This window comes from Mirounga angustirostris, unplaced genomic scaffold, assembly GCF_029215605.1.
Source record: "Mirounga angustirostris isolate CCGP_5_RB_7025 unplaced genomic scaffold, mMirAng1.0.hap1 SCAF_10, whole genome shotgun sequence".
Taxonomy (NCBI): domain Eukaryota; kingdom Metazoa; phylum Chordata; class Mammalia; order Carnivora; family Phocidae; genus Mirounga; species Mirounga angustirostris.
This window is the reverse complement of record NW_026991718.1, coordinates 37131308-37149249: the sequence shown is the minus strand read 5'-3', so window position 1 is coordinate 37149249 and position 17942 is coordinate 37131308. Positions and strand designations below refer to the sequence as shown.

The following is a 17942-nucleotide window of genomic DNA, read 5'->3' as shown; positions in this document are numbered from 1 at the left end:
AGACACCAGACTGGCCCCTATGGACCCAAGTACCAGGTCTCTCACCTGGTGACCCAGGCACCAGACATGCCTGTGAGAACTTCAGCAGCAAGCCCACCTAGAATCTCTGGACAAGCTGACTGGCAAAGGGCTTTCCCTTCCAAAGCCAGCCTACAAAAATTGAAAGAAGTGCCTACTTCCTTAAAGGCACAGACATCAATAAAGGATCACAAATAATCAAGGAAACACAACACCACTAAAGAAAACTAATAAAACTCCAATGACTGACCCTAAAGAAATGGAGATAAATAAACTGTCTGACAAAGAACCCTGAATAATCCTTTTAGAGAAATTCAGTGAACTACAAGAACACACAAGTAGACAACAAACAAAATATGTGTATCAAATAACCACCTTACTTTGTACAAATTAAACTTATACAATGTTATATGTCAATTATATCTCAATAAATCTGGAAACAAAAAAAGAGTAAGAGAGAATTAATTAATTCAAAAATAAATGAGAAGAAATACAAATTATAGCACAGACACAAGAATGATGGAAAATACAGAAAAGGGTGGAAAAGATGTGGGGAATAAAGTGAGAAGGCTTATGACATTTATTGGAGTCCCAAAAGGAAAGATAAAGTAGGGCAGAGGCACTATTTGAAGAAAGAATTGCTAGCAATTCCTCAAACTGATGAAGACACCAATTCACAGATTTAAGAAACACAATAAATCCCAAGTAAATAAAAAGAAATCCGTATCAGACTGAAATTGCATAGAATCTAAGACAAAGATAAGCTAGTAAGAGCAACAGATAATAAAAAGGCACTATCTTCAAGGAAGCAAAAGACTGACAACTAACTTCTTGATAATAACAATGGTAGTCAGAAGACAGTAGAATGATTATCTCAAACATGGAAAGAAAAAACTTGCAATGGAATTCCACACTCTGCAAAATTTCTTTCCAGATTAAAGGCAAATCAAAAACAGTCCCAGATAATTTAAAGCTCATCATGTGGAAAAGCTCACTTTGGGGAATAATAAAGGAGGGGCATCAAGCAGAAAATTCTCTATAGCAGAGAATTTTTTTTAAGATTTTATTTATTTATGGGGTGCCTGGGTGGCTGTCGTTAAGCGTCTTGCCTTCGGCTCAGGTCATGATCCCAGGGTCTTGGGATCAAGCCCCGCATCAGGCTCCCTGCTCCGCGGGAAACCTTCTCCCTCTCCCATTCCCCCTGCTTGTGTTCCCTCTGTCAAATAAATAAATAAAAATCTTTTTAAAAAAAGATTTTTATTTATTTATTTGAGAGAGAGAGTGACAGAGAGAGCACAAGCAAGGGGAAGGGAAGAAGCAGACTTCCTGCTGAGCAGGGAGCCTGATATGGGACTTGATCCCAGGACCCTGGCATCATGACCTGAGCCCAGGGAGAATGCTTAACCAACTGAGCCACCTGGTGCCCTCTATAGCAGAGAATTCTATGCTTTTTTCAGAAATAGCTCTTTGTGTGTTACTGAGCCCTCATGGAGAAACACATATATGAGGCACTAAGTGACCATTCATCCCAAACTGTCCGTTTTGATTTGAATTATGTCAGACTACCAAGCAATAAAGTTAGACACATGCCCAGCAGCTGTTCACTCTCAATCCAGAATTGAATCCAAGCAGAACTAGAGGGTACATGTAAGCTATATGAGCAGGTAATGCAGACCCCCCCGTCACCCAGCACAATTGTACGAATGCCCTTCCCCTAGCTTGCATTTGCAGTTGTATGGAGGGTCTTCCTATAGCCAGTTGAATGAGGAGAAAAAAGCCCAAGTATTATTTACACATGGGTCAGCTCACTATGGTCTATAAGGCAAAAATGGATCGCAACTATTTTACAACCACACTTGGCAGTGCCTTGAAAAATAGTGAGGAGAAGAAATAATTCAATGGGAGTAGCTGGGAGTAATACTACTGGTCATTCACTTGGTATTGTCCCAAAGGAACAATACACACAGATTCCTGGGCAGTAGTCAATGAGTGGCTCGCTGATCAGAAGACTGAAAGATAAGGAGACAGGGAGTAAAGACATGTGGATGGACATATGGGAGTGGACATAAATGTGAAGGTGTTTGTATTATATGTTAATGCCCACCAGAAAGCATCAACCATAGAAGAGTCACTGGATACCCAAGCAAATAAAACCACTCTGCTAGTTGACATTAGCCAACTACCCTAAAACAGACATGATGGGCATATAAACAGTGGGAGTGCATTCTATTCCTTAAGGCCCTTAGTAAAATATTCTTAGGCCCTGCTCTAAACCTACTAAGTTGGAATTTTGAGGTGAATGGGTTTTAATTTACTAGGTCCAGAGTGAGCCCAAACATCTGAGCTTTTAGTTCAGACCCCAGATGATTCTGATATTGTTTCAAGTTTGAGAAATACAGATACACAATATATTTCAGCACTGACACCATTACATAACAATGTTTAGGTGGCCAGGAGTGTTCCGCCCTAGCTGGGTCATCTGCTGACACCCTGCTAGGTAAGGATAGCCCCAATGATGGGAACGAGGTGGCTCATACTTTGCTCTGCTGTCTTGCTCTGGGTAATTGTTGCTGATTTCTCACACAGTGCTTCATAACACCCCAACACAAGGAGACAGAAATTGAAAGACCAAAAATCAAGATCATCATACTTCCAGTCCTTCTAATAAATGTCAGCGCAGTCCGCAGCAAGTCATATCCACTTCCAAGGATCCCCGCCTTTCCTTTTTTTAAGTTTTATTTATTTATTTGACAGAGACACAGCAAAAGAGTGAACACAAGCAGGGGGGTGGGAGAGGGAGAAGCAGACTTCCCATAGAGCGGGGAGCCAGATGCGGGGCTCGATCCCAGAACCCTGGGATCATGACCCAAGCCGAAGGCAGATGCTTAACGACTGAGCCACCCAGGTGCCCCGATCCCCCCTTTCCTTACCCATGAAAAGAAAAGGTGGAAGGAAAATGATGTCATTCAGAAAAGTTATCCAAATCTTGAAAAAGGCAAAAGGATTATTGTGTGCCTTTTCAATGTCATATTAGAGCATTGTCTAATGGGCCCACCCAAAGGTCATCTAACTCTCTATAAATATAATTTTGTTTGACTTACTACTTCTATTAACTTGTAGCAAACAGATAAAGGGCATATGATTTTTGTACAGTAGAGAGGCAAATGACATCTGTCTGGTAGAAAAGATAATGTCTAAAGTTGGTAACTCAAGAAATAGAAGTAAATATATCCCTAGACACATGGAAGAAAACTGAAAAAAGAGCTGAAAAAGAGTTAACAGTTACATCACAGAAACAGGATCAGGGCAGAAGAATATCACTTTTAATCATAGACATGTATTGTTTTGGAAGAATGTTCTTTTAAACAACTTTTTAAAGTCTGAGAAAGAAAAAGTAATGTTTTATTGACATGAAGAATTATTTATTACAGCCACTGTTCTCAGGGTCCTGGAGGTAGCATCTTCGGTCCCTCATGCCCAGTCATTCATGAGTTCAGGGACGGTACCATCAGGTCCAGCTTCAGGAAGCAGTCTTTGGTCTTTTAGCAGTCCTGGTGCCAGAAGATATGATTCCCAAAGCAGAAAAACATCCCACTCAACAGTTTCACTGCAGTTGTGATTTTGGTGACAAGGTTCTTAATTCCTTACCAGAATCCAAAGCCCTTCTCTCAGTGTAATCTGTCAGATTACACCTCCTCAGGAGCTTCCTGGGTATAATGTGAAACTGGTCCTCATATGTGGGGGTCAGGATTGAGACCAAAAGGAAAGAGATGATTCACCCCAGATCGGTAGGTGGCAAATTTAATAAACAAGGAAACTCACATACAACGCTTGTCTTTGAGTGGCTGCAAGACAAGTAGATCTCTAGAATATTAAAAATATAGAGAGAGGCTTTAACTGGGTTGGGCCACATATACCAACCAGTATCTCAACATCACATCACTATCTCAAGGCTTATGTCTTTGGGGCAGCTTCTGGGAGCAGGAAAGGCAAGCAGAACACACACATTGCAAGGACAGGGGAGGGGGTAAGGAGCCTCCAACTGCCAGAGTCCAGCTCATGGGTCAACTGGTGGTCATATCCTCTCGATGACCTCCCCCAACACAATGCATCAAGCCCCTTATGCCACTCCATTGCTAAAGACCCAAAAGAACCAAATCCTTCAAGGAATGTTGGCCTGGAGCTCCCAGAACTCAAATGTCAGAGCATTTGATATTCAAATGTGTGAAAACTAGATGTTCACCAGGCCATAAACCTGAAAATGAGGATGTTGCTACTCACAGGAGCCTTCCACAATTTCATATGCTGTGGTCTTTCTCAAATGTGACGGATAAGTCACGGGATCCCTGGAAGTCTGTTCTCCAGTTCCACAAACTATGAGATTACTATGTTTCCATTTTGATTACACTCTCAGTATGTTATCAGAACCTCTTCTGGATCATCAGGATAGCCAGTTACATGGCACCAAGACTCATATTTGAGCTTTGTTTGGGCTCAAATCTGTGCCAAGTGACAACCCAAAGTGTCACAGTGTCTGCATGAACAGTTTTGGTGGTAGAGAAAAGAGATGGGACATTGGAATCACCACACAGCCTGTAGTAGTCTGGAGATGCTGTAACACTCAGACCATAATCCTGTCACAAGCAAATGTGTCATTGGATCCCAACTGTCAGATGTAACAACCGACAATGTAACAATGTAAATTGGCAGATGTAAGACACTGCCACCATTTATTAGCAGTGAGGATAGTCATAAATATTCAATAACCAAGTATTCTATTTAATATCCCAGAATTAGCTCAGTGCCCATTTTAATGTTGTTTTTTATAAAACCACAATGCTAAAACTATACGTAATTGAAGAAGAAAACTTTAAAGAATCAAGAGACCTTGCATTAAATCGGTGCTTACTGATTGCTTACTGGCCTGGCTAGTAGAGTATGTGGTCTGATTGTCCAAAAGTAGAAAAAAAAATTTAATTTACTGGTACTATTTTGGAAATTGTATTTAAGCAAATAGAATTTTCTGCATTTGTAACATCAGAGACAAAATAAGAAATGTATTATATACAGAACCATATCTGAGCTACATCTTTCTACAATTAAATTCACAATCAGTGATTTAATTTCAACAGATTTCATCAGAATACATCATCTGAAGCATGGCTGGTGAAAAAGCGAGGCTCTCTGTTCCAGAGAAAGGGACCTTTCCTGCAGTTTTTAAAGGGATTATGTGGATGGTGAGTATGCCTAAAAGGAAAAGTCTAGAAGAGGCAAAGAAATCAAGGCTGTGAGACTGTACAGAAAGTAGTGAAATAATAGTTCTCTTTTACATGCATCATTTCCTCCCCAGCCTATCAGCAGTGACAGGGGTCCTCCTCCCCCCAGCTAAGCCCCGGTCCCAGGCTCACCCACAGAGCTATCCTCATTCAATTACTCTTGCTAATTTCAGTTTACTATGCTTGCTATTTCATTTTATATCTTAGTGTTAGCTTTCTTATTGTGTAAAAACATGAAGTTTATATTTGGCCTTATGTTTACATATTAGAATTAGGAAAAAACATAATTTAACTATTATTAAGAATTATTTATCTTTAAAAGTTCTTTAACCTTTAAAAGGATACATTATACAACTTGAGATATACTAGCAACATACAAACTATATGGAAAATATATTCCAAATAGGAAAGGAAACAAAGCAAAACAAAAACAATCAGTTCCGCACTAGTCACCTGGTCTTGGGTAAGATTCATAAGCTCTGAGCCTTCTCCATATCCAGCCCCAGGGAATGCCCTAATGTCTTTGGGTCCTGACATTTCTCGTACTCATACGGTGGGATGGCTGTGGGATGAACAGCTTCGGCCTGACAGAACCTTACATCACATCACCCTTCCCTCCTATGTCTGAGCCCACATTCTATGCCTCAGTTGCCATGAAGTCATTCATAAAGTGCGGTGATAACAGGGTCCTGCCCACCTCTCAGCACTGATGTGAAAGTGACCCTGAGATAATATAGAGGAAAGCACACTGGGAACTCGAAAATTTAACACAAAGACCTCTGACCAAGCTGCCCCCTCAAGCCTGAGTTCAAGCGTTGATATTTAAATTGAAGTTAACATTGTACACTCCCCCCTGGTGCGAAGTGAGGAAGATGGGGTGGCCTCTGTCAGAGGAGGCGATGAACCAGCCAGGGAAGGCCACGGACTCGAAGGTGGAGGTCCTGCCATTCTTTGAGTGGTAAAAGAGGAAGGGCTCCACGGGCTTGACTTCGTTGTACAGATCCAGTAACTCCTCCTCCTAAAATATGACAGAGAAGGCCCCGCAGGAGAAGCAGAGGCTGTTTGAGTCCTTCAACATTACTTGCACGCAATCAGTAAATGTTCCAAAGCTCGAGAAAGCCTTATCCCTCTATTAAAACAGGCCTAGGATCAGCAGAGTGAGCACACCATCTCACCTTCCCAGCCCCCAGCCTCAAATCCAGAGACAGAGGAGGAATGACACAGGAACAGGCTAATGAACACGTGGGCACACTCGAACAATGAGTTGGAACTCTTCTCACACAAGAAGCCGAGCGGAGGAAAAGGAAGGAGATGCAGATTTGCAGCAAAAAACCAAGGACCTCTCCCACCAAAGACGCAGCAGTGAGGGCCGCCGCCCTGCAAACACCATTGCTCTAACTAAAGTTCCGTGTTAGTCTTTGACCAACTGCCAGCATGTGAGAAAGGTCAGTGCCAGGAAAAAGACACAAGAGGGTCTAACAAACCAAAGGATTTGCATTCAAAAAACAACAGCAAAGTAAATAGAGCAATCAGAAAATGCCTTCTATTCACATATAGAAGTATATTTTCTATGTTTATATACCATGTATTTAAGTAAAATAAGTATTTCTAACTAAATTAAAGATCTCCAGAGAGCCACTACACAGGAATGGTCCGTAATTCAGCCACATTCGGACCCCCTCCCTATCTCGCTACCAGGTTATTTTCTTCATTAGTTCTGATTACCATCTGAACTTAGTATATTTATCCATCAATAATATCATTACTGCCAGATTTGTTCATCACTGCATTCCTCAACACAGAGAAATTCAATAGAGATGTGTTTAACAAATAAAAAGACACTTTCTCATTTCAAACTCCAGTACGTCCTCCTCCTCCCTTTCAATGTCCAGCCTAGGAAGGACTGGGCTGCAGGTCCCATCTGCCATCCCCAGCTTATGCCTGCTCCTCTAGCAATTCATCATTTTGGCTTTCTCTCCATCATTCCCATTAGCATATTTGCTGTCATTCTACCATCTTAAAAAATAACTGTTTCGATTGCCTATCACCGTTCCCAGCTTCCCTTTGCAGAAATTTCCCTGTAATAGTTGTCTATATATGCTGTCTCGGATTTATCCCTTCCTGTCCCTCTCTTAAACCCCCTCCATCCAGGCTTTCACCTCCAGCACTGCAGCAACACTGCTGTCACCAAGGTCCCTAAGGACCCACACATGGCAGAATGCAGTGGTCGATTCTCAGTCCATCTGAGGACAAAACCACGATAGAAAGGCGGCTTACTAGACAGGACTTAGCTGAAAATGTAATTCTCAGTCCACCTTCACCACACTCTGCATTCACTCTGTCAGCAAATCCTGTTGCCTCAATTTAAATAAAATATTTTCAAAGTCAGACTGGCTTCTATCTGCCTTCACTGCTATCCCCTCATCCATCAGATCTCACCTAGATCACGTCGAAGTTCCCCATAGGACTTTTACCCCTGCCCTCCACCACAGTCTGCTTTCAGCTAGCAGCCAAAATAATTATTTTAAAACCTATGTCCATTTATGTCACTCTCCTATTAAAAACATTCTAATAATTCCCCATTTCACTCAAATTGAAAGGCAAAGTCCTTATAAATGCCAGTAAGGCCCTTTGTGATCTGCCTTTATCTCTCCGAACTCCTCCTCCCTAATTTACTCCTGTCACTGTTTTCTCTGCTAATCCTTGCCCTCCCTGACACCCAGCTGGCTAACTCTCTTGTTGCCTTCTACTGTCTGTTAAAATCTTAGCATGCCTGCTGCACTATTTTCTATGGCAACCCAACTCCACCTGGGTCTAGCACTGCCCACCTCTCTATCCTGCTCTCCCAGGGGACATAACACTCTTACACACATCACCAACTTACCCATCCTGATAATTATTGTCTACCATTTCTCTCCTCCTGCTAGAATCCATGCCCCATGAGGGCAGGGCTCTCTGCCATTCTGTGCCCCAATGTATGTCAGATGGCCACAACAGAGCTAGAGGCCAGTAAGAACTCACACGTTTACTGAACTGAATTTGATGGGGTTAAATTAAATTGAATTGAATTAAACAGAAGTTTATGGAGCTGAAGTTTATGGAACAAGAGTAAAGATTGAAATTTCAAAAAACGGCAAGGGGAGAATAATTTAGCAGATAGGAAAAGCTTAAAATGGAATCATGACTTCGAAAATGGAACCAAGAAATTCTCCCAGGATGCAACAAGCAAAAAACAAAAACAATGAAAGGATAGAAAGTATGGAAAATTAGACAAGATATTAAAGAGGGATCTAGAAGTTCCAATGACTAAGGCATAGGAATTCCAAAAGGAAAGATAAGGCAGAATGAAAGAGAGAAACAATGGTTGAGAATATCTCAAAATTCAAGAAAGACAAACATCCTCAACTAGTGAGGGTCAGGATAGCTCAATTGCATGTACACTACTCAAAAATATCCAGGAATATTAACTATGTTTAAGAAGAGGAGAATATTTCTTGGGTGCCTGAGTGGCTCAGTCGGTTAAAGCATCTGCCTTCAGCTCAGGTCATGCTCCCAGGGTCCTGGGATCAAGTCCCACATCAGGCTCCCTGCTCCACGGGGAGCCTGCTTCTCCCTCAATGTCTGCCTCTCTCTCTCTCTCTCTGTCTCTCATGAATAAATAAATAAAATCTTAAAAAAAAAGAACAGGTGAATATTTCTTTTTTTAATTCTAAAATTAGATTATCTACCAAATAAACATCTTATAAAAGAAATTGGCCTTTTTTTTAAACGTCATTTTTCATACTCACCTTCAGTTGCAAAGTGGGCTGCCCTTCTATGTTCTCACAAGACAGACACATATCTGGATTCTCTATTCCCAAATAAATGGGAATTCCTCTTCCTTGCTCAAGCAACTCTGGATACTTGCATGGGATAACAGTGACAGTGACTAATAAAGGTAAGAGGGGAGATGGTGTCAGTTTCCTCTTGAAGTCAGGACAAAGCCAGCATCTTTCAGGTGGGGCAGGAAGAAACCTTTTGAGTGTCATCCCTGCTACCCCAGGCCCACCAAATGGCCAACTACTGTATTCATTCATTCATTCATTCATATGACATACCAGTCACGTCCCTAGGAAATGGAGCAAACACACAGAGTTAAACAGGTGGCAGACCCTGTCCTAGAGATTGTCATACCTCTGCGTAAACACCTGAAGGTGGGAAGCTCCAACCCCAAGCAGCCCCTCTGATCCTTGAAGAGTTCTGTCCAGGGCGCCTGGGTGGCTCAGTTGGTTAAGCAACTGCCTTCAGCTCAGGTCATGATCCTGGAGTCCCTGGATCGAGTCCCGCATTGGGCTCCCTGCTTGGCAGGGAGCCCGCATCTGCCTCTGACCCTCCCCCCTCTCATGTGCTCTCTCTCTCTCTCATTCTCTCTGTCTCAAATAAATAAATAAAGTCTTTAAAAAAAAAAAAAGTTCTGTCCATTAGCAAGTTTTGCTTAATGTGATGTTGAAATCTGCCTTCTTGTACCCACTCATTTAGTCCTTTTAGGACACCTTGAAGCCAGGCAGAATAAAATACTCCTCTTCCATGGGACAGGCCATTAGTTACTGAGGGCAGCTCTCCTGCCCCCCAGGAGGCTGCTCTACCCTCTCTGCTTTCTAAATCCTAGTCCAGACAAACTTCTCCCTGACATGGCTTCCCAGGCAGGTGTGAAATTCTCCTCCTTCCAGGTGGGCCCTGTTGTCAAGCCAGCCTTTCACAAAAGGCCAGTGCCAGCATCCCAGGTGCACTAATGTGACCCTTCCCTTGCCTCGAAGGCAGCAGCCACAGGATGACCACTCACCTGGGGTTACACTGTTACTCCGTGGAACTGTCACAATGGTCTGACCCTGAAGGATCCACACCTGCTGATTCAAGTCGGAGACCTCCCCAGTATGAGGTTTATTCACTACAGTTTAAATAGAAAAGAATAATGAAGAACCATTATAACTAGGCCGCTTTGCTAGATGCTAGGCCCTTCAGGAAGGAAGGTCCAGGGTTTACACACCAAAACTGACAGCATTCACATGACCCTCAGCTCAGCCTTTCTTTCTGGGAAAACTATGGGTTGTGGTGAGGAGGGCCAGGGCTGCAAATGGTCTAAGAGGGTAAACTGTCCCATAGGACATGTGTGTCAAGACCAGCTACTCCCTCTGATGACTACTGTGTGCTTGGCTTGGTGCTGGGTCTGGAGTTAGAGCAGAGATTAAGCACTGCTCCCCACCCTGTAGAAGCTCACTGTCCAGGGAAAGCTGGAGAGCACTGGGTGGCAAGGGCTATACACAAAGAGGGGCAGAAAATGCTGGGGCATATCCAGAAGATCCAGAAGAGACAGGTATGAGTGCAGGTGTCCCAGGCCTCCAGAGCCCCATCTCAACATCACCTGCTGTAAAGGGTTCTCCAGAGATAGGGACTCCTCGAATGCATGTCATAGTGGGGTTGTCTCAACACCTGTGGGGACAGTGATAGGAGACATGAGCGTCAGGAGACATTTCCAAGACCTTTCCAGGACACTAGTTACTGAGATCCTCATTCTGGACAAGGAGCTGGGAAGCCTGGCCTGACACAAAGCCTAGTCAGAAAATCTGAGCCACCTCCTGAGACAAAACTTCAAGGTACCGACAGGGAGGAGACATGGGGCAGAACTTCCTCCACCCGAAAATCCAGCCAGTGACAGTATCTTCCTAGAAGTTCTAAGCCAGGCGTGACTTTTGACCTTAAATACCCACAGCCGCCTAATGCCTGTGTCTCTTCCTCCTTCCCCCATTGACATCTGCTTCTGCCTGGGGGCAGAGCAGTTCTGCCAGGATCCCAGCAACTCCCTGGGAAGTGAGAAGGTGAGAAGCAGCTAGACAAGTACTGGACAAGACACAGAGCCTGGCATAGCCCCATCCCTTCCCTGAGCCCTAAAGCACAGAAAAGAGGGAAGGCTGAAAAGTTAGAGAACCTTTATCAAAAGTGCAGGGTACTGAATCACAGCTCCAACAGCTCCCAAGAGCAGTGATGGGCTCTGACAGAGACTGCCATTTATTTGGTACAATGGGGGAGGTGCCACCTACCTTGGTGGGGCGTGGCAATTATATGTCAGAATATCCTGAGACTCAGATGAAGAAATCACAGCATCAGCATGAGCTGCCAGAGAAGGAGGCACCGAGCCATGCCCACACGGAAATAGAGCGATGACAGACCCCAGGCTTCTCAGCAAGGGGAGACTGAGGGACTTCCCCAGAACTCAGTTCTCCTGCCTTTTCACTCAGGCTGTAACTGGAAATGCCAGGCCCTTCACAAAAGGAGTCCATCTGTTGAGGCAGGCAAGCTTGCCCTCTACAGTTCCACTAAGGGAGTCCTGTGATTGCAAAATTAGCTGTGGACTTCAGGCAGGGTCCACATGGCATTCCTGGCCATCCAACTATGCCTGAACCACCCAGGCCACCCCTGAAAAGTGGACTAAGCTGAAAGCTCCCTTACTGTACTCTTTTAGCACCTCCACCCCCTTGGGAAGCCACAGGCACTGAGCAGCATACCCTTAACAAAGGCAAGCCTGGTCCCTGGTGCCCCCAAAATGCAGTGGACTCCAGAACTGCCTAAGAACTAAAATAGTCAGCAATGATCTCCCTAAAAACTGAGCCCCAGATCCCAACTTATCCCCCACCCTCTGTTCTAGTAATGCAGGGCATTTGTAGGTTCTCAGTGAATGGTAACAGGTATTATTACTATTTTTGGTGGGAGGTACCATGTTTATTACACCCCCACTCTCCATCTGCTGAGGTCAAGCACAAAAATTTTCTGCTGCACAAGCTAACTTGACTGAGGTGAATTTCAAAAAACAGACTGGAAACAACTTCGTATTTACCCGCCTAGCTGGGGGGTGGGAGGGAAGGGCTAAGACAGAGCCTTCTAGGCAAGCACCTCCATGAGCTCCTCTTCCCAGCCCTGAAAAGTTCCTTGCTCAACCTCTCATACTTTTCACCCCCATCTCCTTGTTGCCCTTGGAGGAATATGGTCCTTTCTTGTTGAGGCCTCAATCCCATCACTTTTGGCTTCCAGTTTATCTGTTACCCCAGGAGAGAGTGTGATAATGAATTCAGACACACTTGTGTTCAAAGCCAGGCTCAGTCAGTGTCACCTCTCTTGGGTCCCCTCTTCAACTGAAGAGCCTCTCCATTATGTATCAGTCAACATACCTCCTTTCTTGGGATATTCACCACAAAATGGCATCTAAAGGGTCCTATCATCTGGCCCCCAAATTCCTTAGGTCTCTGTTTCAATAAGGATCTAGTGTGGAAAGCAGAACCCACACAAGGAATTTCAAAGGGAACTGGTTACAAAATATGTTAGAAGGCTAAAGAGTAACAAGAAGGTGCTGAAGTGTCCCCGAAATTAACAACTACAGGAAAGAAACAAGAGGGAACAAAAGAACCTAGGAGCTCAAAGGAAGGATCTTGTAGGACTGATGCCCAGACCTCTGGAGGGGACTCTCTGCCAAACTGATGCTCAGACCTCTGAAAAGAGAGTGTAGTCTGTTCAGTGCATGAACCACAAATGTGGAGAGGAGACATCAGCCCAAGAGATGCTCAGGGGGCCCAAGGGACACAACCCAGAGAGCTGTATTTTCATTGATTCAAAAGCCATTGAGTATAGCTTGAATTTTCCATGCCTAGAAGAAGGTTGCAAAAACCTATGTCTTACGATGACATGTGTCCTCTTTGGCCTCAGCCTCTATTCCACTGAACTTTCCCTCTCTTCCCAACATTCAGAGCATCCAGTACTTTCCAGAATTGCCAGCAATCAGTTCCATTCTGAAGTCTCCAGTTTAAACTTCAGTGCGAATAACTATCAGAGAAATTAAAATAGAAGTGATGGTGATAAGAGGGAAGAACTGAACCACTGGAGTGGATAATTGAGAAGCAGAGAGCCCATCTACTGAAGAAATGGACCAGAACTTTTGTCTTAGAGTAGAAGGAATGGATAATATGATTACATGATACCCTAGCTATATTTGAGAGGACTATCAATATTTATGCTGGTTATAAAAAGGAATATGATTCTGCTATGTAAACATAACCCAGTTTGTCAGATTCTATTAATGTTCTATTGTCACATACAACAATGAAAATTATGCACACCATTAAATGTGGTTTGAATTGAATTCAAATAAGTACTCTTAAAGCCAAAGATCCTAGACGTGGAAATAATTTTTTTTATCTTTTTTTAAAATTTTTTATTGTTATGTTAATCACCATACATTACATCATTAGTTTTAGATGTAGTGTTCCATGATTCATTGTTTGTGCATAACACCCAGTGCTCCATGCAGAACATGCCTCTTTAATACCCATCACCAGGCTAACCCATCCTCCCACCCCCCTCCCCTCCAGAACCCTCAGTTTGTTTTTCAGAGTCCATTGTCTCTCATGGTTCGTCTCCCCCTCCGATTCCCCCCCCTTCATTCTTCCCCTGCTATCTTCTTCTTTTTTTTTTTTCTTAACATATATTGCATTATTTGTTTCAGAGGTACAGATCTGAGATTCAACAGTCTTGCACAATTCATAGCGCTTACCAGAGCACATACCCTCCCCAGTGTCTATCACCCAGTCACCCCATCCCTCCCACCCCACCCCCACTCCAGCAACCCTCAGTTTGTTTCCTGAGATTAAGAATTCCTCATATCAGTGAGGTCATATGATACATGTCTTTCTCTGTTTGACTTATTTTGCTCAACATAATACCCCCCAGTTCCATCCACTAGACGTGGAAATAATTTTAAGAGATCATGAAGTCCAGATTCCAATTTTTAAACTCTAAGATATTATCATCCATGCTTGTTTGGTATCAAGTCCTGCTATTTTGCTCACTTAACATGCCCATGATCTTAGTAAGTGGAGGGAACATCAATGGAAACCAGGTAGGGGGAGAGGGCTTGGCCATTCATCACCACTAGAATCTCTAGAACCTGTTCATAGATGCACAATCTCCATAACAATGTATTCATGTGGCCAAGCTGACATTCACAACAAATAAAGCAGAAGGAACCATGAAGTAGTAGAGCTTATCTGCTCCCCATAGTTGAAAAATAACAGAATCAAATTCATAGTAGTACTGGGCTTAGAATCTATAATTCCCAATTCCCTAATTTAGGGCTCTCCGCTCCAGTGCTCACCAGCTCCCTTGGCGCTCCCAAAAGGACCAAAGCCACTGTAGCTCACATCCTATCAAGGGCTACCTACAAGCAGGGCTGGCAATCTGGCCTGGGAATTGCTACTGGGAGAGAACTGGCACTCCCCTTGGTTGAGTAATGGTGCAACATGATGTGCACCACAGACCACAGAGAACAGCCTGGGCCATTTGTACTTGAGTAGATTTGGGAAAATGGGATACCAAGGAAATTCCCAGGGTGACCTCTGTAGGACTGCCTTTACCCAATGTGGGTATGATGATGTAGTTGAACTTGCACAAACCGCTGCTCCTCTAAGTAGCCCAGGCCCATTGTCTAAGACTTGCTTCCCTGTGGGCTGACCTATCCTCATATCTTTCCTCAAGCTGGGTCTTCCACGAAAACCCAGACTTTCAGTTGTGGGCCAACATGCTATTTAACAGCTTCCTCTCCTTCATGTGAAAATGAAAGATAAGTTAACAAAAATAACCCCCACACTCCTCACCAAAATGGCAGAAATAAATAGAAGCATTAAAGGCATCAAGACAAAAGAATCCAACTATACAGGACCAACATCAAGGTACATTTCACTAAATTTAAAACATTTATTGACCAAATTGTACACTTACGTGTAACCAAAATATGAAAAGCAAACAGCTAAACTCTTCATCAGACAGCTTGTGGTAAAACATTTAAGGAAAAGTTTAGGTTAAACGCCTAAAGTTTGAAATTCCTGGACAAAGAGTCAATGACAGAAAACTTTTAGTCCAACAATCCACATCACATGAAATACAAAAGCCATAAAAGAAAAGATGATAAATTGAACATCATCAAAATTTTAGAATTTTGGACAAAACACACAATGGGTGAAAGTTATAAGATAAGGTGCCTATAAGAAAATGTTTGCAATACATCTAACAAGCTAATACCTAATATTCAAAGTTTTTAAGTAGTTCCTACTAGTTTAAAAAATGCAAGTAATTTTATAGAAAAATAAACAATAGATGTAAAAAGCATTTTGCTGAGAAGAAAATATAAATATCCAACGAATAGAAGTAATTATAGTTAACCATGCTAGTAATTAGCAAAATGCAAATCAAAGCAACAATGAGATTCCAATTCCACCCATCAGGAAGGCACAAATTAAAAAGGTGGTAGGCAATGGTGGTAAGGAAACAGATTCGCTCACCGTATGGATGGATGTGTGAATCAGCACAGCCTTTTTGGAAAGCAAGTTTGCAGGAGCTATTAAAAATCTAAATGTGTGTACCCCATGACTCATCAATTCTACTTATAAGAATCTATCAGTTAAGTTTACTTTCAGCTTCAAAAGCTGGAAAACTCCAATTCAAAGTGATCAAAATATTCATTAGATCATATACATGGAAGTCCAGAAGTAGCACAGGATCAGAACTGCTGATCTGATAGTTTCATAATGTCAGTAAGGATCAGCATTGAGTTAATTCTTTTCTGAACTGACATGCAGTACTTAAGGCCAGGTTCCCTCATGTCTGTAAGATAATTTTCTGTGAGAATCAGAACTGCATGCTCAGGGCAACTGGGTGACTCAGTTGGTTAAGCAATTGCCTTCGGCTCAAGTTATAATCCTGGAGTCCCGGGATTGAGTCCCGCATCGGGCTCCCTGCTCATCGGGGAGTCTGCTTCTCCCTCTCCCGCTCCCCCCTCTTGTGCTCTCTCTCTCTCTCATTCTCTCTCTCAAATAAATAAATAAATAAAATCTTAAAAAAAAAAAAGAATTGCATGCTCAGACATTTACATTTTTGCAAGAAAGAGAATGTCTCTCCCACATCAAAGTCTTTCAAGTCTGCTTGGGTGAACTTGAGAGCCATGCTGTATCAGGAAGGTCCTAACAAGAAATATATGACACATTCAAAATTTGGCAATTTGAGGTAAATGTAATAAAGGGATTATTTATAAAGATGTGGGCAGAGTGTAGGGAAATGCCAAGGCATAGATAATGCTGAACCCCAGGGCTAGTAACAGTAGGATACACCTCTTATCACTCATAGGCCTGAAAGGACAGGAGGAGGAAACAGTTAGTTACCAGAACCCACAAGAGAGAGCTTTGTGGAGAGGGCAACATAATAGAAGCCATGACCTGCCTCAAGAAAAACAGCCTGGGGTGACCCCAGAGGGAAGGACCCAGCAATAAATACCCTGACCTCACTCTCTTCCCACCCTCCAATTTCCTTCCAGTGAATGAAAAGTCATCAAGGCTTGATGAAATCATCCAGCATAGGCTAAGCCTTTTGCCCCTCGGGTCCATGTTCTTATTCCATGAGTCGGAAATCTGTGCTTCCTATCCCAAGCGAAATATAAAAAGACAGCAGCTTCTGAATCATCACAAGTTAGGTCAATGTGGTCATACTCCCAACTGAAAGTTTTTAAAAGCCATTCCCAGTGTTACTCATATAAGTTAGAGGAAAAGACAGGAATGAGGAAGAAATAGTTAAGCAGTCAATTGATAGACTCCTTGATTCTGTAGCTATTCACAAGGTCTAATTTGGTAATCATAGCTGCCTTCTCCCACCATCTATCCCATATTCCTCTTGCCTTCTACAAGTACCTAAGTAGGATGCTCTTCTTCACCTTGAGGGTAAATCAAGCCTTTGTTTCTGTAGACTCTGAGTCGTTGGTGCTCTTTTTTGGGTGCTACAGTTTTCCATTGTCTGAAACTACCAGGCAGAGGAGTAATAAGACTTTCTCCAGGGAATCCCTTGGGTTCCAGACACAGTCCTATGTACCTCCATCGAGTAGCAGCAACCTAGTTTTCCCTAAATAATCAGTATTAATCACCCCAACCAGTAAGGTGACTCCTTTCTACCTGTTTATTCAATGACATGAGGGGCCAAATGGCTATTGGGCAATCTCAGCTTCTAATTCCTCAGATCCTTGACTGTATACCCTAGTGGAAGCATTTCATTCCTGGGCACTAGAACCTCCTTTCCATGGAGCTTAGGGTCACATAACAAGAAGAAAAAGTTCCTACAGTATGCCATTTGGTTTAAGAGTAAGAGGGGCTCTTCCCCACTCTATTCTTTGGCTCTTGAACCTCTGCATTCCCATCATGAGGAAGACAGCAACATTTATCAACCAGTGGTTTAAGGAATACACTACTTTCAGTAAGACAGCACTCTCTCAAAGTGATGTGTTCTACTTGGCACCACATGTGACTCTTCAAAAGACCATTCCACTATTCTATCAAGATAGCCGCACATGGTAAAGCCAATGAATTATTACCTGAGTGTGAACTTATTGCCACAATGCCTTTACTGAAAAACATAACAGTTAGAAGTGATGCTATGTGGGATCTTAGATAGAGTCATTCAGTAAATCTGCAAATGGTGTCGTACTATGAGTTGAGAAGATAAATCAATACACAAAATTTATATGTATCTCTACAAGAAAAAAGCACTGACCTCTTTATAACAGAACAGTCCAATACAACCAATCTG

At 42.8% G+C, this 17942-nt stretch overlaps 1 protein-coding gene across 1 annotated transcript in view; it reads right to left on the bottom strand.

Annotated features, from left to right (window-relative positions):
- Nucleotides 1–3262: 3262 nt before the first annotated feature.
- The window catches only part of IL36G (interleukin 36 gamma), a 185841-nt gene continuing 171161 nt past the window's right edge, over nucleotides 3263–17942 (bottom strand). Inside the window, exons 5-8 of the mRNA XM_064572217.1 lie at nucleotides 10696–10763; nucleotides 10117–10221; nucleotides 9083–9222; nucleotides 3263–6312 (exon numbers count right to left, since the gene is read on the bottom strand). Coding sequence (XP_064428287.1) covers nucleotides 6103–6312; nucleotides 9083–9222; nucleotides 10117–10221; nucleotides 10696–10744 — 504 coding nt within the window. The 5' untranslated portion in view covers nucleotides 10745–10763 and the 3' untranslated portion in view covers nucleotides 3263–6102. The remainder of the gene's footprint in view (nucleotides 6313–9082; nucleotides 9223–10116; nucleotides 10222–10695; nucleotides 10764–17942) is intronic.